This window comes from Abramis brama, assembly GCF_963993115.1.
Source record: "Abramis brama genome assembly, chromosome: 1".
Classification (NCBI taxonomy): Eukaryota; Metazoa; Chordata; class Actinopteri; order Cypriniformes; family Leuciscidae; genus Abramis; species Abramis brama.
The window spans coordinates 24,769,992-24,795,930 of record NC_139963.1 but is presented as its reverse complement, the minus strand read 5'-3'; the positions used below and the strand labels follow the sequence as shown (position 1 = coordinate 24,795,930).

At 38.2% G+C, this 25,939-nt stretch overlaps 1 protein-coding gene across 2 annotated transcripts; it reads left to right on the top strand.

Moving 5' to 3' along the window:
• The first annotated feature begins 733 nt into the window (after positions 1 to 733).
• Positions 734 to 24,852, top strand: tlk2 (tousled-like kinase 2). 2 transcript variants are annotated; one of them, XM_084122874.1, is made up of 28 exons: positions 734 to 898; positions 1,370 to 1,458; positions 2,312 to 2,556; positions 3,049 to 3,098; positions 3,176 to 3,236; positions 3,338 to 3,477; positions 4,495 to 4,601; positions 5,032 to 5,097; positions 7,969 to 8,051; positions 10,794 to 10,865; positions 12,949 to 13,015; positions 13,128 to 13,171; positions 13,293 to 13,391; positions 14,718 to 14,825; positions 14,911 to 15,003; positions 15,414 to 15,524; positions 15,630 to 15,766; positions 17,563 to 17,715; positions 17,800 to 17,866; positions 17,958 to 18,055; positions 18,208 to 18,289; positions 18,590 to 18,681; positions 18,976 to 19,065; positions 19,243 to 19,412; positions 19,518 to 19,653; positions 20,827 to 20,938; positions 21,043 to 21,150; positions 23,315 to 24,852. In XM_084122874.1, exons 1-28 carry the CDS (start codon positions 741 to 743, stop codon positions 23,486 to 23,488), a joined length of 3,012 nt encoding a protein of 1,003 aa, XP_083979000.1. In that variant the 5' UTR covers positions 734 to 740; the 3' UTR covers positions 23,489 to 24,852. The 2 variants fall into 2 exon arrangements, with proteins under 2 accessions (XP_083979000.1, XP_083978999.1); XM_084122873.1 differs by lacking the exons at positions 734 to 898; positions 1,370 to 1,458; positions 2,312 to 2,556; ... (3 more) ...; positions 4,495 to 4,601; positions 5,032 to 5,097 and adding an exon at positions 6,429 to 7,098 and having other exon boundaries at positions 23,315 to 24,849.
• Positions 24,853 to 25,939: the final 1,087 nt, after the last annotated feature.

Below are 25,939 nucleotides of genomic sequence, written 5' to 3'. Positions count from 1 at the left end.
AATCAGCCGTTGAACCACCAATCAGCTGCCGGAACAGTCACAGAAGCCATCTTACCTGGTAGAAAAACACAAACACACAAACCACAAACAATACCAGAACAAAAAAGACTATAAAACGAACCCAGAACTCTGGGGACGTAACACAGGACATTGATAAATTAATGACTAATATTGAGGTGGAATTTCCCCCAAAAATAGTATAAAAAGTCTGAGGAGTAAAGGCCTGCTCAGATGCTGCCTGTGTGAACTAAGGAAGTTTGGGGCGCTTAACAGCATCTCCAATATTGCTGGTTAAAGGCTAGATTAGAGCTTTTTAACTTAAGTTGATTTTAAGTTTTATTTTATTTTATTTTGCATTAACTGCTTTGTATTGTAACCAATAAAACAAGTGCCTCCTGTGAGACTTTACTTATAACTACGAACTGAGCCTGAAATATTTTTTATAACCACGTTAATCATGTCTGTGCTGATATTTTCCAATCAAAAATTATTATTATTATTTTTGTATATTATTATACAATTGTTAGATGCTACATAGCACCACTGAAATCCAAACAACTGAATCATGATGTCAACTTAATTGTGATATTGTGATAAAAGAAACCACTCTCTCACGATGGAGTCTATGCGTGATATCTGATAACGGCCGGTAGGTGGCGATATTTCCTGGCGAACCGCAGTACTGGGCGGAGACACTCGCACTGAACAACCATGTGCATCCGGTTCACAAGATCATCATCATGGCGGCGCCTGCTGTTGCTGCTGATTCTTCCTCCGTAGAAAACATGCCAGAAACTGCTAATGGACCCACGGAGGACTTCACTGAGGCCCAGAAGCGACCGCAGTTCGGCACTCGCTTCCTCACAGACCCGCGACAGGTGTTTCAGCACAACGCGTGGTATGTAAGACTGGCTGTCACACACACACACTTACAAACTCCAAAATGCTAACACAATTATTACAGTAATCACAATTTAATGGAAAAGTCACGGAAATTGATTAGTCAAAATGGGTGGAAACTTAATTCTTTAGAAGGTTCAAAACATGTAATATTTTATATTGTGGAGTGATTAAAATAAAGGACTTATATTTGACCATTATCAGAATACCTAATATGCAATATAATTAATGTATAATATGAATATGTGTGAAAATATGATGTATGTAGAATGTCAAAATAAAGCATTGATTAACTGTAGCTTATTTATATAGTATATATAACAAAACAGTATGCTGTTGTAGTTAATCAATATAATTGTACAATTATATTTGTCCATCATTTTAGTACAATTATATATGTGTCCGTGGTTTTAATACACCTGATTTGTTTCCGTTCTCACTCACTGTGATGGTGTTTCACCTCTTGTAGGGATAATGTGGAGTGGTCAGCAGAACAGGAGGAGGCGGCCCAGAAGAAAGTGCAGGAAAACTGTCAACCTCTCCCAGCAGAAAAACAAGGTATTAAACACTTCATCGGTCACCCACCTAATGTTTATAATGCTTTAATAATAAAAATACAATTTAAAGATGCAAAAATATAGTTAAATATTTTGAATTAGCTTTTAGTTTTTTATATTTTTCGTTTTTCATTTAAATTTGATGTGCTTTTGTCATTTTTATTAGTCTTATGGGTAATTTTTTTAAAATTGAGATTTATACATCATCTGAAAGCTGAATACATAATCTTTCCATTGATGTATGGTTTGTTAGGATAGGACAATATTTGGCCGAGATGCAACTATTTGAAAATCTGGAATCTGAGGGTACAGAAAAATCGAAATATTGAGAAAATCGCCTTTAAAGTTGTTCATTTCTATCGGCGATAGTGCTGCATCCATTCACAAAAATAAATGTTTTATATATTTAAGGTGGGAAATGTACAAAATATCTTCATGGAACATGATCTTTACTTAATATCCTAATGATTTTTGGCATAAAAGAAAAATCTATAATTTTGACCCATACAATGTTTTGTTGGCTATTGCCAGAAATATACCCGTGCAACATAAGACTGGTTTTGTGATCCAGGGTCACATATTTCGATTTTATTTCAGTATATTAACTCAAACTTATTTATTTTTTAGTTGCCAATGCAATTTTTTTATTTATTTTTTTATTAATTTTTTCTTTTAAGTATAGGTTTTATTCAGTTATATTTAATTTCAGTTTTATTACAATTTTCTATAAAACAATTTTAAATTGTTTTAATTTACAATAACAACACTGTCTATATCAGCAGGTTTTTGCCGCCCTGGTTACAAAGACTTGCTCAGAGGGATTTTTCATTTCTTTGATCCTATCTCTCTTTCAGAGGAGTTTGACAGCAGGGCTAATGAGTACTGGAACGATTTCTACACCATTCACGAGAACCACTTCTTCAAGGATCGCCACTGGCTGTTTACAGAGTTCCCTGAGCTGGCTCCTCGACAAAAGGCTCCACAGGACAGTGAGGAGACGGGAACCGCAGTTCAGTATCTGTTAAATGGTGAAGATGTTCCCTCGTCACACACAGACACTAAATTTCCTGGAGCCTCTGCATCCTATCGCATCCTGGAGGTGAGGTTTCTAATACAGTAGATGCTTTTAAAGGGGCCGTTCACCCAAATAACAATTAACCTCACTCCATTGACTTTCATTATATGGAATAAAGGCCTGTTTGCACCAAGAACGACAGTAATTATAAAAAAAATGTTGATAAAATAAAAAGCTGCACCAGTGGGCAATATTGCTGCAGTTTAGCCTGCCCTTCTGCCACTTAAAATGCTTGAGCTTTTTATAGCTAGATAGATTCTGATTGGCTGTGGAAAAATTGGTTCTGAAAGTGATTCCAACGATATTGTTTCACTGTGCCATTATCATTATTGCTATCGATATCACTATACTATATTACGTTAACGTTGTAGTGATCATCCTTGGTGTGAATGGGCCTGAAGAGTGAGCAATTACATTTTGGGGTGAACTGTTCAGTATTAGAATGAAAGCCCTGTCAGTAGAATATGCTCACTTTCACCTTTTGTGTGTGTGTGTGTGTGTGTTTGGGGACTGTAGGTGGGCTGTGGAGTAGGCAATACAGTCTTTCCCATCTTAAAAACCAACAAGTGAGTCTAGATATAAATCAACCATAGTGTTTGTTACTCATGCAGATGAAATAACTTCTTTTCTATTTGCTTTACAGTGACCCAGGTCTCTTTGTTTATGGTTGTGATTTCTCCAGCACGGCTGTTGACCTTGTCAAAGTAAGTAACAGGAAGCTTTTAATCTCTTTTAATTAAGAAATTTGTATTTAGCATTCATAGCATGCCTTTATTTAAACTAGTTTGATTCATTTTTTTGGCAGTCAAACCCTGAGTATGATTCGTCACGCTGTCACGCATTCGTCCATGATATGAGTGATGCGTCTGCAGAGTATCCAATGCCAGACCGCAGTCTGGACGTCATTGTCCTCATATTTGTGTTGTCTGCCCTGCATCCACAGAAGTGAGTGTTAATGACACCGTGGGTGAGTTTTGAATTAGGACAGAAATCTAGTAAATCTATTTGTATCCCCTCCCTCTAAAAAGGTATTATTATTATTATTATTATTATTATATTTTCAGTACTAAATAGATTTTTTTTTTCTTCTTTAAAAAACTTAATATACAGAATTTAACAGAAATGTGAAAAGGGTTGTTTATTAAACTGTATGTTGTATAAAATCAATTTCTCATTTGTAATCATGCTGATATGTGGAGAAAATGGTGCTCTTCGTGTAATATTGGTTAACTAAATTAAATGACATAAATATAAAAGACACACAGGGGGATTTTTGCCCCTATCTTGAATCTGGGGGTATTCTAGATGCATTATAATAGACTAAATCACGCAGTAAAAGCATACACTCTAAATGTGCACACGCGCTAGTCTAGACTACATCACGTACGAAGTGTATGTGTGTACTCAATGGGTGTGTTTTTTGTAAAGTGAGGGACATACTCGATAATGTCAGATCTTTAAATCAACAATTACGATATCATAGACGATATATATCGCACACCCCATACACTGGCCCGATCAGGCAAGTGACAGTTCCCTTAACTGTCCCGAGCGCCGTTCACACTGGCCCCGGGCCATTGGGCAGTCCTTATTGTCGAGCCCTGCAACATAAGTACATATCAGCTTAGATACAAAGGTCTTTGAATATTGTCTTGAAGAACCACTGCTTTAAAAGCTGTCGAAACTATTGGTAGATGATATGTAATTTTGATTGGTCAGTTGCGGCATTATTATTTATTTTTGCATAGTGACTGACTGTTAAGTCCAGGTTTCCTACACGGTTAAGAGAGCCACTATTTCATGTCTATTAATTTGTTTGAAATGTAACCGTGTAATAAGTGTGCTTTTAAGTCGGCTTACAGCAGGGCCAATGTCATTATCACGCAATAAACATAACAGGGTGTCCCTCTTGATTTTCGACCACTAGCAGTGCATTAACTTCTTAACTTCCATCTGTTTCAGGATGCAGAGCTCCATTAATAGATTAGCACGATTGCTGAAACCCGGAGGAGTGTTACTATTGAGAGACTATGGTCGCTATGACATGGCACAGCTTCGTTTCAAAAAAGGTAGATGTTACATCCTTGTGAAAAGTCAACTTTTTTTTATAGGTAATTTCTCAAAGAAGATTTTCGGATTGCAGTGAGTTGTCTTGAGTCGCGTTCAAAACACTCGCACGGATGCAGCAAGTAGGCCTAATTGTGATGGGAGAAGAACCACCAAAATGTCAATATCGTAGCATTCTGTTACTGTAAAATATATTTTGGTCTGCACTATTTTTAATGTAATGAGACCATGGTTTTTATCAGGACAAAATTTGAAGAACTTCTTTTGTAAAATTTAAGTACAAAAATGTAGTTTTTTAGTCATTAAATAAAAGTGTATTAAATGTTTGTGTTTATTGACTGCGTCTACCTATAAATGGCCTGTGAAGCTGACATTGCAGTAAACAACAGCAATACAACAACAGGCCTAATTGTTTGTCCTTTACTCAATCAGGGAGGTGCTTGTCTGAAAATTTCTATGTTAGAGGGGATGGGACACGCGTCTACTTTTTCACACAAGGTAAATGCATGTTTATACTTAAATTGTACATTTATAAGAACCTCTATTTGATGAATAAGCTTTGGTTGCACAATATATCATGACAAAATAATAGTGTGAATGCAGTTAATAAAGAATGGCACACATTTTACAGGGATATTTTTTTTTTACTTTTGTCATTTTCTTCTAGATGAGCTGCATGATCTGTTCTCCAGTGCCGGCTTGGAGAAGGTGCAGAACTTGGTGGACCGGCGCTTACAGGTGAACAGAGGAAAGCAGCTGACTATGTACAGAGTCTGGTTACAGTGCAAGTATCGCAAGGTCCTGGCACCACCTTAGAATCAAGGTTGCTTATTTGGAGAGATCGAGAACATCGGGGCTGAACCATGAGAATGCGGTGACATGGTTGTTTTAAAGATGATGGACTGGTTGTAACAACTTTGAAGATTGCGGTGCTGAAACATGCCATTAAGCGTGCTGAACGCACTGAGTGGAATGGAGACTCAATCTTATGCAGCCTACTTGGGAATGCTGATGGAGGACATGAGTTCCCATGATGCACCTGAGGACCATAAACTGAGTGATGTTTTTAAGGACTTTTTTTTAATCTCATGAATAAACTACATGATGGTATTAAATGAAAGCATCTTTCTGATTGTCAGCTACTTTTTCTTCTTCTGTCTTTAGTCCTTTACTGGACACAAAGCTAAATGTGGACTGAAAGCCACAAAACTCCAATGTTGATTTCATGGGCTCTGAGGTCGATAAAACAGGATTCCCACATTCTTGGAAAATTCTTGGAATTTTTTTAATTGTGATGTCACGGAAATTGTTAGAATCTTAAGTTATTATTTATTTTGCTCTGCTCTAAAGTTTTTGATTGGCTAAAGATTACACTGTAAGTGCACAAATTATTTCCTAGTAATTGCAAAATGGAAAAAAGTGGAAGTTCACAGTTAAATTATTAATTTACATTTGTTAATTTAGTGATTATATAAAAATTATAGTGAAAAGAAACAATCAAATTTGTATTTACATTTTACATGGTATACATCCATTGAGAAGTGTTATATTATACCAATAGGAGTAATCACTATTTCTGTCATTTCACCTAAATAATCACTATAATACAGGACAATTTGAGTTACTGTCCAAGAAGTTGTTTCCTTTTCAAGTTTTATACCCTTTATTTAATACTGTTTGAATGCAAAAGCTGGGGAAAAACATGTCCACAGTAAAGTTGACATTATATTTCTTTAACAATGCTGCATGTGCACAGCATAAAACCCTATAATAAAAATATAGAAAAAAAACACATTTATTTGTCCTTTCATTGATAAGTGTTTACTAGTAGAAATGGGCGTGGTTGAAAGGTAGAAATGTCTTGCACAATCTCACGAGAAAATATGAGATTTACCAATTATTGTTTACATTGCACAAAATGAGAACCGAATCGATTATGATTTCGCGAACCCGATTGTGAAAATGATTCTTTTCGTCTACATCAACTAATCTTTCTAAAAGGAGACGTTAGGCTGGAACGGAATTTAAAGAGCCAATTTATCATTCCAGGACTTGATCCCGGTTCGGTGCTGACCCAGAGCAGCGAAGACAAACGAGAAACAAAATATCTCAAAAACAACACCACAGTTAACTAACTTCGAAGCGAATCGAGTAATTTTGGATGGGAAATCATTAGGTGTTGATCTGCAGCGAGGTACCACATGTCTCAGATCTGGTAGAAAATAGTTATAGCAGAAGGCCAGCGGAGAAAGGCGGGTTCGGGAGATCAAGGCCTCGGAGGTCTCGCAGTCCTCGGACTACAGTAGGACGCGGAGCTGGCGTCCCCTAGCGACACAGCAGGCACCGAGCGCAGGCGAGGGTCGGGGTTTCGGCTGAGGCCTAGCCCTGAGATGTCGGGCTGAGACGGGAAGGGCGAGACGGGAGACCAGAGGAGGAGAACGGTCGAAGAAAGTAGATCTAATTAATCGGCAAGAGGGAGAAAAGACCCCGATAAAACAGGTACAAAGACAGATGTTGCGGTTTAAGGAGGCTAGTGGAAGAATTCGCAGGGCAATGTAAAAACAACAGACAATAGAAGCAAAACCCAGGGGTAAAGCGATACTGAGACGGTATTTATATACTGTTTCTTTTGTTTTGATCCTTTGTGAACCCTTTGTCCTTTAAAACGTTATTTCTCTTGATTTTTATCGGTTATTTCAATCAATCGCACATATCTAATGATTGGACTAGAATGAGAACTTGACCATGCCAATTCATCAAGTAATTCTGAAATAATGTGTTATATTCTGAAACAAGATTACAAATTCAAGGGAATCCTGACAAATTGAATCTTTAAATCATATTAGACGTGCAAAGGGGTGAGATTTAACTAAAATATAAATCGGTGGTGGGGTGACTATAACGTTGTAATAGTTTGGTTGGTTGGTTAGTTAGTTAGGAAGTAGATATAGAGTTGTTCATTGTGCATGTTTTCCCCCAGCCTCCTCCTCGGATAATATTAATAACAGTGTATGATTTTGAACTGATTCCATTTGTTTTCTAGTCGAGAACAAGACTGATTAATAAGAAACAATGTTCCTTTGCTAAATGCACTGCAGGTTATGTTGCATGTGGTTTGACATGTCTTAAGATCTTGCATGATCGTGGTGTTTTCCCGTAGGTTATCTATAGGATAAATGGCTTTAGGTTGGAGTGAGTTATGACTGAATGAGTGGTGGTGGCGGGGCTGAGTCATGAATCTCAGAATGCTCTCGAAAACATGTATTGGGGACACATGACTCAACATGTCGTACACATCACTGTCCCGTCAATCTGTCAGCATCACTATGGCTACACAATGCTATGCACACTCTCTTCCTCTCTTTGCAGCCATGATGGAGGAATTGCACAGCTTGGATCCTCGCAGGCAGGAGTTGCTGGAGGCCCGTTTCACAGGAGTCGGAGTTGCCAAGGTCTGTCCGGTCTCAAACTGATATATTTCTGCCCCCATCATCCTTATCTGTTTATGAAAATCATTAATTCCTGCACATACCATCCCTCTCACATTAGACCTCATCTTATTCACTCATTCATGTGTTTTTCTAGGCCCTGGGCCTGTCTGCTTTCGTACATTCAGTTTCAGTTACATGTGAAGTTAATTTTTCCTCTTGCTTTTGCCCAGCTGTTGTTTCACTAATTTTCCGCAAAAGCTCATGTATGTCATTAGCATTAGTCTAAGAAGGACAGCGTTTTGGACCAAAAATAAATTTGATTGTCAAGTGAAGGTGGTGTCCCATTAATGATGCACCAAAATGATTTTTCTTTTTACCAAAACACTGTTTTTATTAAAGATTTCATTTAATCGAAAAGCCTGAAACGGAAGTTTCGATAGTCTGTTCTTCCCTATTGTGCCATGTATCCGAGTGAAACGGCTTCTCGAACAAGAAAAAATGTAAGGCAGGACTTGATTTTGTCCACTTGGAATTGATTGGATGGATGTGGTTTGCTATTGCTGTGATGTCACGTGAGTGACAGGTTGCCTAGTCCTCACGTCATCAGAGAAGAGATGTCACTGCAAGAGAGAGGGGAAGTTATTTTGATAAAATATATATTGAATCAGTCATTTTAGTATTCGGGAACCACAGAAAGACTTTGGATATCAATCGGCATTTGCAATACCTGTCTTTTACTGAGGAAAAGATTGGGATCAGTTCTGAGTAGGACAATAGGTTTGTCAGTTTGTCAGTGTTAGTTGTTCATTGGTCACTGCCATGGCCACGAGAGTCCTCCCCACTGACTGGCCAATGCTGGATGTTGTGTTAGAGTTAGTATGACTGTTTTCTCTGCATCTGTTTGGTTTGGTGTTAGTATTTTCACCAAGTAAATGATTAAGAATAGTCAGTAGTTGTGCTGCACAGGGGTGTTTATCACTTTGTTATTGGATTGTGGAGGGTTTTAGCCTGACCTGACCAGAATGACCAGCATCTGTCACTCTTTCTCTCTGTATCTCATTGCTTGTTTAGCTCAGAGCAGGAAGGCTTTAGTTACACAACTGTATGAGTTAACAAGGGCTCATTAATAACATGTATAAAAACTGACGTAATGATTTAAAAACTCATATGCTACTTTCTCGCTGATCTAGAGCTACACTTTTTGGACTTTTTTTGTTTATTTCTTCACCTAAAACTTTAAACTCTTTTCAGTTTTAGATAATTAATTTACCTCTAGGTCAACAGACAATGAGGAGAGAGACTTGGAGGCAGATTTGGGAATTATTTGGGAATTATTTGGGTCTTTGAAATAGGAAAATAGAGAGGGAAACCAGGGAAATCAGAATCTAAATTTTCTTCCATATTTTGCTGTTTGTGGATGAAAATCTGACAATTAGCTAAATTAATTGAAGTCATTATAAATTGCCATTTGTAACCCAATTCATTTTATGATTGGATCAGAACTGATTGGATAATTAAAGTGTTGGTGTTGTATACGTGAATGCCTGAAATAATAGGCCAATTTTTAAAGCTATATGGCCATTTTTAACATTTTCCAGTACCCCACATGGCTAATATTGACCTCAAGAAAAAAGCCATTTTGATTTGAGTTGTCAAACCTACCGGTACTACCAATACCAGTCAGTACAAAAAAAAAAAAAATTGTCGGTACCAGAATTTCTGCAGCACCGGTAGTACAGAAGACTGGGTATATTCAGTACCCTCCGATAGACGCTGCTTCGTGTTTGTTTGAGCGATCTGAGTGTCAAAGGTTTCTATTTACAGCTGCTTCTTTAAAAAAAAAAAACTTTATACAGGCGTTAAGCATTAAAGCAAATCACAATCATATCTGTTGAGCGCATGAGCACAATGGTCTGTCAGAGGTTCAAGTCAGTAAGTTAGTCAGAATCCACTTGACACTGCTGAAAACTCACAAGGTTTTTTTGTGAACAAAGTGAACACATAGTCTAAATAAGAGATTCATTGTACAAGACAGCTTTTTTTATTATTATAACAGGAGTTTTTGCGAGAGTGCAGAATTCATTGATTTAGAGATCGACCGCTTTAGTGATCATAAATCTTCTCTTGCTTTCTGTTTATTACCCATTCATCTGAATGCAAGTTTAGTTTTTCATGCTGCTAAGTACACTGCGAAGTTTCTGGATTGACAACCGTATTTAACAGCGTTTTTTGAAAAAAGTTGCCAGCCACTACCAGCATTTTTGATAGTTTTCACAAAAGATTCATGTCCTCCAGAATGTTTTGTTGTATGAATATCTGAATATACAATATATCAAAAGAAAGAACACTCTTTATTTTACCCCCATGCATTCCTTTATCAACACTTGCATGTGGGTAAGTTTCATTAAAAAAAGCAACATGCCTACCATACAACAGTGAAAACACGGAAAGGTGGAAATTTCTGTCAAGGCTGGGGAAAGTGTTAAGTGTGCGACTGAATCGGAAACTGCGATGATTAACAGGGATATAACCAATGGGCAAGACAAAATAGGACACGTTTTTAGTACAAGTACTTGATTCAACAGTTTTTGCTCAACAAATCTTACTGGTATTGGTGCCGACTACGAAGCGGCTTTTATGTGTTTCAGTTTCATTTTCACTGAACTAAAGACTTTTATCACTCTTTTTTTTCCTGCCTTACAAGCACCGATCTTTCCTTTTAGGAAATGCAAATCCAGTTATCCGTTGTCTTCCTCTCTACAGGGTTCTGGACACAACGAGTCATCTAACCAGAGCTTGTGTAGCGTGGGCTCCCTCAGTGACAAAGAGCTGGAGGTTAGTACACATTTTGTGCTCATGATGTGAAGAAGTCATTGAGTCTCTAAAGTATCCCTGCTTCGGTCTATAGTAAGTGATGCAATTGTCAGCTAACATGTTTCATGTTGACAGTCAGGGAGGTCCAGCTTGGTGTTCTAATGTTGTAGCTAGTGCCATGTTTTATTTATTTCACCAATAAGATAACCCAGTGCTTGTGGTTGGGAAGACTTTGTTGCTTCTGGTTTTTGGTCTTGGATTTTGTTAATCAGTGAAATGTGCAACAAAAGTGTGCAAATATTTTAAACTTAAGAAATTTCTGAAATAACGACCCTGTCTTGCCATTGGGCAGGCAAACACATAGTACGTCATTTTAATGTAGATAAATTAACAATGAATTTTAAAATGTAGCCTATGTTCTCTCAAAGAACTGACTGACGTTACAACTCTCAAGTGTACAAACAAACACACCAGGAACAATAACTGTAAAAGTATCTTAACAATGGTATGGATGATGGCATTCTGTTTATTATAAGCGTACTGCAGTTATGTCGTCTTTTGCTTTAAATGTTTGTGCTATAATTGTTCATCAGCTGGAAAAATATTTCAGAAAGTTCCGGCAAATGTAATGGTTGTGTCAGAAGAAATAGCTAGGAGACTTTTCAGTTATTTATTAATAAACTAGTGTTTTCTGAGTCTGTGTCGATGCTGACTCTCATCTTCTCAGTACAGTGGACGTACCTTAGAGAAATGCACCTTTCATACAGATTACATAAGCGGAGAGTATTTGTTTTGCTCATGTCTGAGGCAAGTAGTCTATGCTGAGTTTCGTTTCATTTTTGTGACATGCTCCAGTTCACGGAGACAGACGTCAGCAAGCGCATCCTGTTTGTTTTCTTTATTTCACAAAAGCACAACGTTTTTTTTGTTAATGGAGTTTACACAATAAGTTTCAAATTATGTATTGCTCTTATCTGTATAATGATAAGTAGTTAGTATTTTAAGTTGTTTCCGCTGTTATCAGGAAAAATGCTAGTGATCGTGCTGGTGTTCTAGCGGGTAATGCCATCTAGGTTAACCTTATAGCGAGTGCCATATAAAGTTGCTGCTACTTGCACGTTTCAATTTCAAATAAGCCATATTTGAGGTTGATTGATGATTGGCGAACGTCTGGATTTCCTACCCGACATACTGTAATTGCGAGACTTTGCCACTTCCTGTGGAGACAGACGAAGAAAAATTAAATCTGTGCTACCTGACTAGAGAAACAGAGAAATAAGGCTGCTGTCTTCCCTTTTGCCAAATAGTTAGGAAAACAACATCCAAAATGCCCAGTAGGAAATACTTCTTAGTGAACTTTTAGTCATAATGGTGTTGACTTGTATTGTTCCCAGGTGCAAGAATTCAAAGAGTAAACGTTTAGCGCGAGTGAGTTACTTTCGGTTTCCAGTGAAGGATCCAGTGAGTTTCAGGCAGCGGCTAAAGGCTACAAGGAGTCAAAAATATGGAGAGAATGCCGTGACGGAAAATCTGTAAAAACCTACAACATGATGGATGACTATGAACACAGTGTCTTAGGCCAAGCAGAGGGGAAAAACTGAAAGAAACTACCGTTCTGACCATAGTGTTCCATTTTTACCATAATGCTGTTCAAAGAGTAGACGTAGTACGATACAGTTTTCAGCGATAAAGCTGAAAAAGTTTAATCTGTAGTTTTCACGGAAGTCCAGGTAACATGGACAACTAGTAACCATTGTTCATTTATATATACTACCGACATTGTGATTTGTAACAATAGAAAGCGGGTTGAAAATTGGCAAATTTAGACTTTAACCATTTTGTTCAAAAACAGCATTACTAGATGTTGTAAACTAAAACTGATGCAATTTATTTGAAAACGGGCAGATATATACAGAGATTGTTGTGTCTCCGTAGTCTTTGGATGATGTCCAGTCTTTCAGGTTGTATGAGCCTCTAACATTTCAATGGAAACTTCTGGAATGAATGGGGTTGTGGAATGAGGTGATGTCATGGATTCTTGCGTTCGCCTGGCAGCTTACAATGTCTGTCTCTCTTTCTCTCTCTCTTCTGTCTCCCTACTCAGACCCCAGAGAAGAAATCTAATGACCAGAGAACACGTAAAAGGAAAGGAGACCCTTTTGACAACCAGGGTAAGTTGATGTGATTGATAGACCTGCTATGAGAACCAGAGCATTTGGCAATGTTACGTCTTTTAGAGTGTCTTTTCTCTTAATGACTATTGTTCTGATTTCCCCCACGCAGGCAAAGGAGGAGGGAGAGGACACAAAATTAGTGATTATTTTGAGGTAGGTGCATGTAGTTCATGCATTCTGTCATTAATAACCATTTGACCCCCATTCTGGTTTGACTTCTATTTCCATGCTCTTTTCCTCTGATTTAGCCTCTAAGTCATGTGTTTCTGTGTAGTTTGCAGGGGGTAGTGGTACTGGTACCAGTCCAGCACGTGGCATTCCTCCAGTGGCGCGCTCCTCTCCTCAGCACTCTCTCTCCAACCCTCCTGCTGCCGTGAGTTTCTTTCTTGCTACTAGACCTCTCCTTTCTATTCATGTAGTGATTTGATATAACTATTAAAGGGACCCAAAAATGAAAATGTAATCATTTATTCACGCTCATGTTGTTCTAAACCTGCCGAACACCGTGTAACACCGGTAACATCGACTACCCCAGCAAGCCTACCTGAGAGTTTTCTGGTCCTCCATTGAAAGTCCTGGTAACTAAAATTTAGACGATCCAAAAAGTTCATAAAGGTGTTAAATGAATCCTTAAAAATCGGACCGTTTAATACAAGTCTTGTGAAGAGATATGATCGCTTTATGTGATGAACAGGTTTAACTTGTGGTAAATCACATATGGTAAACACGGAATCATGTGTGCGTTACGCACTAGAACAAATCTCATTGGTTCTCGAGCATCACACACACACACACTCACGCACACACACATACACACACACACATGCTTACCAGGTGTGATGTGCTCTATCTATGTGTGTCGAATCTGTGGATCATTGTTTAGATGTAATTTAAAACTGATCATCATATAAAGTGATCGAGACTGGCATTAAACTCTTTGATTTATATGGATTTGTTTTCAACGTATTTATGAGGTTTTGTTTACCTGGACATTCAATGGAGGGACAGAAACCTCTCAGGTTTCATTAAAAATGTCTTAATTTGTGTTTTAAAGATCAACCAAAATCGTATGGGTTTGGAATGATATTAGGGCGAGTAAATGATGACAGAAATTACATTTTTGGGTGTAGTATTTTAATCGATTATGTAATTTCAGCCATATATACATGTTTAACTTGCATTTAGGCAGTAAAAACAACACTTTGAGCTATGCTCTACAACAATAAATGCTATAGATTATTAAAAAATAATTTAAAAAACCTGAAAACTGTATGGATGAGAGGTCAGGGATACATGTAGTGTGCATTGCAAATTGTATATTGCTGTAACTGATGCTTAGTAGTAAGATGCCAAGTTATTGCTGCAGCTGTGTACAAGCAGTTCAGTACAAGCATTATAATCAAAGAAGTTATAATTATATTTGTTCATGTACTGTCACAGTAGCAGTTATTATTATTATTATTATTATTATTATTATTATTATTATTATTATTATTATTAGGGGTTCAAGCACGAAGTGCTGAAACCCTATTGTAATTGTACTGATTTTTATTATTATTATTATTATTATTATAAAAATGATTGTAGAGTTGCAGTGCAGAGGACTGGCAAGTGCAAAGTGGCCAGTTTTTTTTAATCAAAGACCCTTTCGGGTCGCTTTTTGTATTGATGGAAATACGTTTTTGGTTTTGATTGACAGGTGCAGCAAGGAAGCCCCTCCTCCATCGGCTCAGTAACCACAGACCTCTCCCACTCCTCCTGTTCCCACAAGCCAGTCTCTACACAAACTCAGCACCGAGCCACACAGGTAACACGCATACTTCTAAAACCACTCACACCTACACAGACACTTTCAGATCCTTTAACACCCAGCTTCGGTCGTTCTTTCTCAGTCTGAGTTGACGATGGAGAAGTTAGCAGCGCTGGAGAGCAGTAAGAGTTCAGATCTGGAGAAGAAAGAGGGACGAATTGACGACCTGCTCAGGGTACGACTTTCACACACTGCGTCTATGAATATCTGCTAGATATTTTGTTGCCCCTTTTTGAGAACAGAACCTGTGAAAACAGAGCATTGCTATTTACAATACTGTGATAATATTTTTAAAAATTCAAATATAAAAGTTTTTAAATGATAATATTTCATATTACTGCTTTTACTGTCTTTTTATTATTAAATAAATTCAGCCTTGAGCATCAGAGACTTTTTTCATAAAGCTGAAAAAAAAAACTGACCCAAAACTTTTGAACAAAGGTGTACACACAAAGTGAAATTTTATTATGAATCTAAACCGTGAATGACACTGACTCAACATGAATGATATTGTGGCTTCTATCAGGTATTAAAGTGCACTGCTGAAGAATACCGTGTTTATGTTGGTGTGTTTGTGCGCTGCAGGTGAACTGTGACCTGCGCAGACAAATCGATGAGCAGCAGAAGTTGCTGGAACGATGTAAAGAACGACTCAATAAATGTGTGACCATGAGTAAGAAACTGCTTATCGAAAAGGTAAATGTGTGTTTGGAGACGACATGATGGTTAATGTCTGGTAGTGTTCTGTCTGTGTTACGTTGTTATAATAATGCAATTAATAAATTGTGGGTATGTTTTCAGTCCAAACAGGAGAAAATTGCATGCAGAGAAAAGAGCATGCAGGACCGGCTACGTCTGGGCCATTTCACCACCGTACGGCACGGAGCCTCATTTACTGAGCAGTGGACAGATGGCTACGCCTTTCAGAATCTAGTCAAGTGCGTGAGTTGCACATACACACGCTCTCAAACTTCAGACACTACGCAAATGTTGCATACACGCACACTTGACATGCGATGACAGAATATGGTCAGTTTCACCCCATGTGTGTGTAGAGAGCTAGCCATAAAAGACTCATTCAGGTCTGTGTTCAGGGATGATTAATTAATATGGTGCTTTCAGGATCTTGCTGGGTGCTCATATGTGCACAGACCTTCATAGCCTTCTAACATGAACTTAGTACACACAAGTTAGTTTTACCATTTAATCGAAAATAGATTATCAAAAAATCACATAGGAACATTTTTAATGTTTTTTTAATTATTCACCATGAACAAATCAGTGGAAGCTGGCATGGTGTTAAACACGAACGAACAGACAACAACTTGGTGAACACTGTCCTTTCAGGAAGGGTTAGTTCACCAAAAAATTCTGTCATTAATTACTCACCCTCGTTTCGCTCCAAACCCGCAAGACTTTCGTTCATCCTCGGAACACAAATGAAGATCTTTTTAGTGAAATCTGAGAGTTCTCTGTCCCTCCATTGACAGCTACGCAACTACCACTTTCAAACCCCAGAAAGGGAGTAAAGACATCATTAAAGTAATCCATGTGACTCTAGTGATTTAACCTCAATTTTGTAAAGCGTCGCAAGTGCTTTGTTTGCGGAAAAAAATTTACCACTTTATTTTCAAAATATTAATCTCCGACTGAGATTGAGTGAATTACCTCAGGACCTAAATTATATCTTATAATCTTATAAAATTATATTAAAATGATGAAATCTTTCATAACAATGTAGTATTGTGATTTTTGGGTTAACCCCAGACCCTTTTTTTCCCCAGATTTTCTGCACTAAAAGAGATTAAAAAAACAAAAAAACAAAACAAATTTACAACATGCATCATTCTGAGCTGACACATTAATGGGTTAAAATGAAAATTATTCCATAATTTACTCACCCTGAAGCCATCCTAGGTGTATATGACTTTCTTCTTTCAGCCAAACGCAATCGGAGTTATATTAAATTTATAAAGCTGGGAAGAGCCAGGGTATTAAGGACTGAATGGTACAAAAAAAATTCTGAAGCCCAACAAAAGTGCATCCATTCATCATAAAAGTAAACAAACCTGTATAATTTTTAACACAAAAGACTATAAGAACACTATATTTTAAAAAAATTTGGTAATTAAACAGTTGACAGTAGCCATTGACTTCCATGTTAGGAAACAAATACTATGTAAGTCAGTGGCCACCATCAACTGTCTAGTTACCAACATTCTTTAAATTATTTATTTTGTGTTCAGTAGAAGAAAGAAACTCGTACAGGTTTGGAACAACTTGAGGAAGAGTAATTGATGACAAAATTGTTATTTTTGGGTGAACCATCCCTTTAACATGCATAATTAAGCACTTATAATTAACTAATAACTGACGGAAATATCAATTAGCTAAATGAATTAAGCCAACTAATATGATTCGTATTCTTTTGTTTTTTCTACACAACATTTTTTTTTAAAATTACAAATGTAATGGAAATGTACCAAAAATTACTCGTTTTGGAAACGGTGGTATTGGTGCATCCCTAGTATAAGATAGTAAATATAAAATAAACCAAAATATTTAAGAAACAAACATGCAAAGAGTGGAGGGTGTGTAGAACTTTATGAATACTATGAAATGATATGGAAAGAAAAACTAGGAAATGTGTTGTACAAAATAAAAATGACTTGACTTTGTAGCCTGAAACTACTGATCAGACTTAACTTTCTTATGCTGCTGTGTGTCTGTATAGACAACAAGAGAGAGTCAATGGGCAGAGAGAGGACATAGAGAGGCAGAGGAAACTGCTGATGAAGAAGAAACCGCCCAACGCCAGTCAGACTCCTCCTCCCAACCTAGAACCCAACAAACGCAAGAGCAAGAGCAACGGCGCGGAGAACGAGATGTGAGTTTTCTTCCATCATGTTAGGCTTTGAGTAGTTTAGCGATTCAACTTAATTGGATTTTGTCCTAATTTGTTTCTCCTCAGGTTATCTTTAGCAGAATACCATGAGCAAGAAGAAATTTTTAAACTGAGACTCGGACACCTGAAGAAGGTATTCAAATCATCACATTCATATTACAAGTGTGATTAAATTTGTGTTGTCATGGAAACGGGTCTTAATGCCTGGCGTGTGTGTGTGGCAGGAGGAAGCAGAGATTCAAGTGGAGCTGGAACGGTTGGAGCGCGTGCGTAATCTTCACATCCGAGAGCTCAAGAGAATTCACAATGAAGATAACTCCCAGTATGCACTTTCAAAGTTTATTTCCACACTTTCACTTGTTTCATTAAAGGGTTTATTTTTTAGAAGGCTTTTGAGGGGTTTTCTGAGTTTAAACGGGGTCTATGGTGGATTCATCTATTACATCATTATCCAATTGTCTCTTCGACTCTCAGGTTTAAAGATCATCCCACGCTAAATGACCGTTACCTGCTCTTGCATCTGCTGGGCAGAGGAGGCTTCAGTGAGGTATACAAGGTGAGCAGATCTGTGATGGTAAATGTGTATGTGAATGTATAGTTGGGTTTAGGAATGGTCAAATCTACATATAATCAACTAGTCATTGGGTTGACTGGAAGACTTGTCGACTAGGGCATCTTAAAGAAAAAATCATGGGCTGTTCACATAAGACACATTCTTTGTTTCAAAAACAGCTGGAGGGAGCACAATAGAATGAAAATAGAAGAAAAAAAGTAGATAAATTAGGCAGCTTCACTAATCGATTGGTGCTGATATTTATGTCTGACTTTCTCTCCCTGTTCTTATTTCTTTCTTCAGGCCTTTGATTTGACTGAGCAGAGGTACGTGGCTGTGAAGATTCACCAGCTTAATAAGAACTGGAGAGATGAAAAGAAAGAGAACTATCACAAGTGAGTGCAAACACCTTTTCCAGCCTTGTTTATTAAAAACTACTGGTTCAGCATTAGTAGCCAAGTGTGCTTGTCCCAGAATGCATTCCTCTTTCTGAACCAGACTGGAATTCTGAGGCCTGATTTCTAAAAATATAAAATCATATAAATCATGACTAAAATGTGTTAACTTGTATACCAATACAATTGTTCTCATTATGTTTAAAGATTCAGATATGGTCCATTATTCTGTCAAAGAAAAGTTTATTCAGCACCACTTATTAATTAAAATGGGTTGACATGAAATGTTTTTAGGCATGCCTGTCGAGAATATAGGATCCATAAAGAACTGGACCATCCCAGAATAGTTAAACTGTATGACTACTTCTCCCTGGATACTGACTCGTGAGTAAACTTGCTCTTGTCTTATTGAAATATGAATTGTCTCTGATTTGAAGCTCATTTCAAGATCATTTTCACTAATTTGGGGTAATCAACCTATTTGATTTGTGCAGGTTTGTTTTCCATTGTTTCACTCCTTAAAGTGGAGAGATAAATTGTTTAATGTGGTATTGTTTCTAGATTCTGCACTGTTCTGGAGTACTGTGAGGGGAACGATCTGGATTTCTACCTGAAACAGCACAAGCTAATGTCAGAGAAAGAGGCCCGATCCATCATAATGCAGGTCGTCAATGCTCTCAAGTACCTAAACGAGATCCGCCCACCAATCATCCATTACGACCTCAAACCAGGTAGGACGTGCGTATGACACCCGCTGACCATTGAACTTCTGTACTGGGCCAAGAATGAGAACGGCACCATTTTGATGGAGAAGTTTGATCCTTGTGTTTGTCTAGGTAACATCCTGCTGGTGAATGGCACAGCATGTGGAGAGATAAAAATCACAGACTTCGGGCTGTCCAAGATCATGGACGACGACAACTATGGGGTGGACGGCATGGAGTTGACGTCACAGGGGGCGGGGACATACTGGTGAGTGGTCTGCAATGACCAGAAGTTGTTGAAGTTGGTCAAATTTTGTGAAATCTCCCTCATCACAAAGTTGACAATGTTGATTTTAAGGTAGTGTTAAAGGATTAGTTCACTTTCAAAAAAATTTGCTGATAATTTACTCACCCCGATGTCATCCAAGATATCCATTGGCGCTTTTCCACTACATGGTACGGCTCGGTACGGTTCGACTCGGCGCGGAACGGTTTGGCTCGCTTCGCTTTTCCACTGCGTGGTACGACTCGACTCGGTACGGCACGGTTCGGTTCGCTTTAGCTCGGTTGCTTTTCCACTGCAGTTAGTACCGCTTCAAAGTGGGTGGGACTGATCGTTATAGTTGCCGTCTCTACTGCCATGACATCATCATATTAAATGCGAATTTTTCATTCCGTGTTTCCCCATCCACTCCTCGGCAACCAACGAGAGGAACGGCTGCACCTCGTCCACTGACCACGATTCAGACATTTCTTTTTTTGAAGTTTATACTCTTTTTTTACTTTTACAAATACTTTTAAAACAGGCGCTACAGCGTTGGCTGTTGTCTACTGGCTATTTAAATCTAGCAGGTTTAGTGTCTCGTGTCGTAAATACAATGACGCTGGTAGTGATGATTCTGTCTGACCAATCAGTGATCTGCAGTGTTTTCACGTCACATTTTAGTATCGGAACGGTACGCTTGGAACCTCAACAGAGGTGGTACCATTTAAAGCGAGCCGTACCGAACCGAGCCGTACCGTACCATGCAGTGGAAAAGCGCCACATGTCTTTCTCTCTTCAGTCGAAAAGAAATGAAGGTTTTTGAGGAAAACATTCCAGGATTTTTCTACACAGAATGGACTTCAATGGCAACCAACTATACCAATGTTCAAAGAAGGTTCATTTGAGACGGACATTTGAACCTTCTTTGAACATTGGAATAGTTGGTTGCCATTGAAGTCCATTCTGTGTAGAAAAATCCTGGAATGTTTTCCTCAAAAACCTTAATTTCTTTTCGACTGAAGAAAGATATGGATATCTTGGATGACATCGGGGTGAGTAAATTATCAGCAAGAAATTTTTTTGAAAGTGAACTAATCCTTAAAGTCATTTATGGACTGAAGGTTTGGATAAGCAGCTGAGCCCAAAATGCAAAACTCTTGCCTTACTCCGCTCTAGGTATCTTCCCCCAGAATGCTTTGTGGTTGGAAAAGAGCCACCTAAGATCTCTAACAAAGTGGATGTTTGGTCCGTTGGAGTGATCTTTTACCAGTGCCTCTATGGGAAGAAGGTAAAAGACACACTTGTACATTTTCTAATACTGGCTGCATAGTCACTGTCCACTGAGATATTAGTAGCTTTCTCACCTCATCATTTTCATACTTCTCCACACAGCCGTTCGGTCATAATCAATCCCAACAGGACATCCTCCAGGAGAACACTATTCTCAAAGCCACAGAGGTGCAGTTTCCTCCCAAACCAGGAGTCTCACCTGAAGCTAAGGTACCTTTTATTGACAGTTCACTGCCTTTCTTTTCCTTCATGGTCAAGTCACCTTTATTTATATAGCTCTTTTTTACAATACAGATTGTTTCAAAGCAGCTTTACAGGGATAAACAAGAAAATACTGATCAGTATTGCAAACAGAATTAATTTCTGCTGAAAAGCAGCTCTAAAAAGACAATAGTGCAAAGTTTAAAGTTCATCAATTATGGAATGAGATCAATTCATCTGTAAATCAGCTCTGTAGATAACAGTGATGTAATCATCCAGCTCAGTTCAATCCAATAGTGTCAATGCAGTCAAATCAATATTATTACTGAATATAACGTGTCCCCAACTAAGCATGCTAGAGGTGACAGTGGCAAGGAACCCAAAATCCATCAGGTGACAGAATGGAGAAAAAAACCTTGAGAAACCAGGCTCAGCCGGGGGCCAGTTCTCCTGTGGACAAATGAGCCAACATTGTGTGAATGTGATTCCAGGCAGAATGTGGATTGATATCACTCAGAATATTTTAATCCAACTCCTTCTGCTTGACAATCGGGATACATCACTCCAGCATTTGGTGGGAGGATGAGTTGAAGCTGGCCATGAAGTTCAGTCCTAGGATTGTTGAAGCATCTGAGTATCATGAATAAGGGTTACTGTTCTCCTGTAAATCCCTTTTACATCCAAATTGTCCCACGAGTATATCTCCAGTGTGGTAAAAAAAAAATTTCGATTTAAAAATGTCGCAACTCTTTTCTGCATTTGACTATAATTATAAATCCTCCCTTGTCCTTTAAATTGACATTTATTCCTATTTTTACCATGGGCTGTTTAAATACTCGATTCTGATTGGCTGGAAGGTGTGCAGTAAAACCGTTTAATGCACAGGTAGTTCCAGTCAGTTTGATTACAGTTCAAAATTAATCCGCTACATTGGTAACCATAGTAACACAGATACACTTGCAAGCAGAGTGGGAGACACATGAAAACGTTTATTTAGGTAGGCTAAATGGATGATTTTTGCATATCGTTTAATTTGTATGGTGAATATGGCAACTCTGAGAAATGGGCCCAGGCACAAGACGAAATAGAAGACTTGGAGAAGACGTTGGATGACAAAAAGCGGCACAAAGAATTAACAATACATAAATGACATGATTAGTTCAAATAAAGATTGCCTTGTCACTGTCAGTGTTGCCTGTCATTTATAAATAATTTTAATAAATCCATTAAAGAATCATTAAGTTAGCTATATGCTTTAAGCAACAAGGGGACTGTAGCTGCTAGACTTTAAAGAAGAGACGCACACAGGTAACTTGCGCACGCATCTCTCTCTCTCTCTCTCTCTCTCTCTCTCTCTCTCTCTCTCTCTCTCTCTCTCCTCTTTCAGTTCTCTGTCTCTCTCTTTTAATAATGAATTTAAATAAATGTGATAATTCATTCAAATAAAAGCAATCCGATGGCTCTACTTTATTTAAAGCGGACGGAGTGCTAGAACTAACAAGCCGTAACTTAAGAAAATAACCGTCATTTTTACACGTCTGTTAAAAAATTACACTGTAAACATCAGTTACAGCTTTAACTTGTTTTTAGCTTGGCAAATAACCAAGGTATAAGCGGGATAATCCACGGCTAGCCATGCATTAAAGAATTTTAATGCACTTCGCGTCGGGTGGTTCTTCGCCTCTACGTCGTGCATTAAAATCCTTTAATGCATGGCTAGCCGTGGATTATCCCTTACTTATTGGAATAATAACAATTTAAACTACCATGCAAAAGTTTGGGGTCAATAAAATATATATTTCTGAAAGAAATTAATACTTTTATTCAGTGAGGATGCATTAAATTGATCAGCAAATACATTTATAAATTAAACTTTTTTCCATCAATGAATCATGAAAAAAACAAAAACAAAAAACAAGCAGCACAATTGCTTTCTACACCGATTATAATAATATTAATAAATGTTTCTTGAGTAGCAAATCAGAATGTTAATGATATCTGTAGGATCAAGTGACACTGAAGACTAATATTTCACAGTATTGCTGTCTTTACTGTATTTTTAAGCAAATGCAGCCTTTGTGCGCATAATAAACTTTTCAAAAACATTAAAAAAATTGCTGTTGGTGTTCTGCTTGAACATGCTATGATAAATGAGCATTTTCCTTGTCTTCAGGCCTTCATTCGCAGATGTTTAGTGTACCGTAAGGAGGATCGTATTGACGTTCACCAGCTGGCCAGTGATCCCTACCTCCTCCCACACATACGCAAGTCAGTGGCCGCCACCGGTAACAACAGCATGGCCGTCGCCTCCACCTCCAGCTCCTCCAACAGCAGCGCCTCAAATTGAGAGCCCCGTCCATCCTCGCTTGTTTTGATCGAAGGAAGGGGGTGTAGGGCATTTGCATTTTGCCCCGCCCCTCTCTGCAGTGTAGTGGGAGGGGTCTCGAACCCCTTACCTGCCAAACGAGGGAGCAGGAGGAAAGAGTAAGAGAGGGATGAAGACGAGACGCATCCCCCTCCACCCTTTTTCCTCTCCCAGGCATCTGGAGGGTTTTGTTTTTATTTCATTTTTTTTGGATGGGTGGGGACTAAAAAGCGCCCCACAGAGTGAGCCAGAGCGAGAGGAATTCAAAATAAGGATGTATTACATGAGAAGGACCGAACTGCAATTGCTCAGACTGGTGGAAGAGACTGGTATATGCCCTGCACCCCACAATACACAAATACATGCATACACATGTAAAGACACATTTATAACGAGGTCAGCTTTATTATTATTATTTTTTTTTTTGGATTTTTTTTTTTTTTTTGGATTTTGATTTTTTTCTTTCTTTTTTTTCTTACATGGCAACTGTTGAAGGGACAAGCCCACTCATATTAATGTGCATTCAAGTGTACAATATTCCTAAAGAATCTGGAGACACTCCCTGCTGACACAAAGCCTGTCCCGGCCCATTTTCCTCGCTCTTACTTGTTATTTTTTGCCTCTGGAACGGATCTATGAACTTTTGGAAGCAATACTTTCAGTGGGTTCATTTCAACAATAGTTAACCCTAGTTTAAACGCCTTTCTGATCTCAGATCACATAATAAATGCTGAGGCCAAATCAGCATCAGGACCTCTATGTTAGCTGATTGTCTATGCTGGGAATCAGATGTTTGTACATTGTGAGAGATGGACAGGTCTAGCCCAGTTGTTTGTCTCTGGAGGTGAGGTTTGTCTTTGTCCTTCTCACCCCTATTCTATGACCAAAGCTGAGCTCTACCAGTAGGTGGTGCTGTTTGACTTGAGTGTTTATTTTTCTTTTCTTTTCCTTTTTTTTTGCTTTATTCTGGTATGTCATGGATTTTAGGAAGCATATTCTTTTAGATTTAGCGACACTAACTGCCCCCCCAAACCCCCCCCCCCCCCCCCCCCCCAGTTATGTTCTTGTTCCTCATTTTGTCTTTGGACTGAATCTAATGTTGGAAAATGAGATAAAGTTAGATTTTATTTTTCATTGATTAAAAGTGTTGTGCCTCACATAGAAACATACAGACACAAATGCGTTCAAAAATTACACAGTCATATATGTTTAGGTCTGGTGATGAGGTTAATTGCCTGATCCTGTTTTACTGTTTGTGGGAAAGAACTCTCTAGCAAGGGCGGAGCTAGTTCAGGGGTACAGGGCAGAACTCGGAGCGATCATTAAATACTATTGGTTATTAATGTTTTGTGTTGTCTGCATTATTTGTCTTATAAATTGCTCTCTGTTTACAGATACGATCTAAAAATATTTAATTCTGCCAGTTCACTAAATCACTGTTCTAATAGTTAAAGGGATAGCCTAGTGTCGTGGATTTCTTTTCCCTAAACTAACTACCTGGCTCTATCTTTTGGGTCTCGTTCCTGACGTCCCCACTTTATAGATCACCTGTAACTGACTACCTGGCTCTATCTTTTGGGTCTCGTTCCTGACGTCCCCACTTTATAGATCACCTGTAACTGACTCGGTTTCCCTAAACTAGTTTTCTACCTAAACTAGCTTCCTACCTAAACTAGCTTCCTGCGCAGGAATAAATTGACAAACAGACCTGCAAATGTCCTTTAAATGCTTTAATCACGGCCAGGAGATCTTCCCGAGCAGTTCTCAGGGAATCTCTCCCAAGAAACATGGCCGGAGGATCTCAGACAAATTCCATTGAGAATCCCACCAAAAAACACATATACAACAGTTTTTATAGAATCAAGAAAACAAATAAGACTAACATGTCACCTTCAATATGATTGGTTCAATTGGTTCAAAAGCCCCAACCTTTTCCCTCTGTCACTGGCATAAGCAAACTCTGATTACTTATCAGTAATCAGTACTTATCAGTTGTTTTTGCGAACTAGTCATGTCTAGTTTCAGTTCCCCTTTCTGTATTAATACACATAGACACATACACTCAAAGTCACAAGTTTTTCCCCAAAGAGTTTGGAAACATTAAAAGCATATGAATGTCATTCCTGCAAGAAAAACAAATGTTAGTTGATTAATTAAAGTTGATTAATTAAAATTCATTCACACTAGTTTACCCCAAAATTTTGTCATTTACTCAGCCTCAAGTTGTTCCAAACCTGCATGAGTTTCTTTCTTCTGCTGGACACAAAAGAAGATGTGTTGAAGAATATGGGTAGCCAAACAGTTGATGGACCCCATTGACTTCCATAGTAGGAAAAAAAAAATATCATGGAAGTCAATGGGGTCCCCATGCACTGGTTTGTTACCCATATTCTTCAAAACATCATCTTTTGTGTTCAGCACAGATTTTTATGT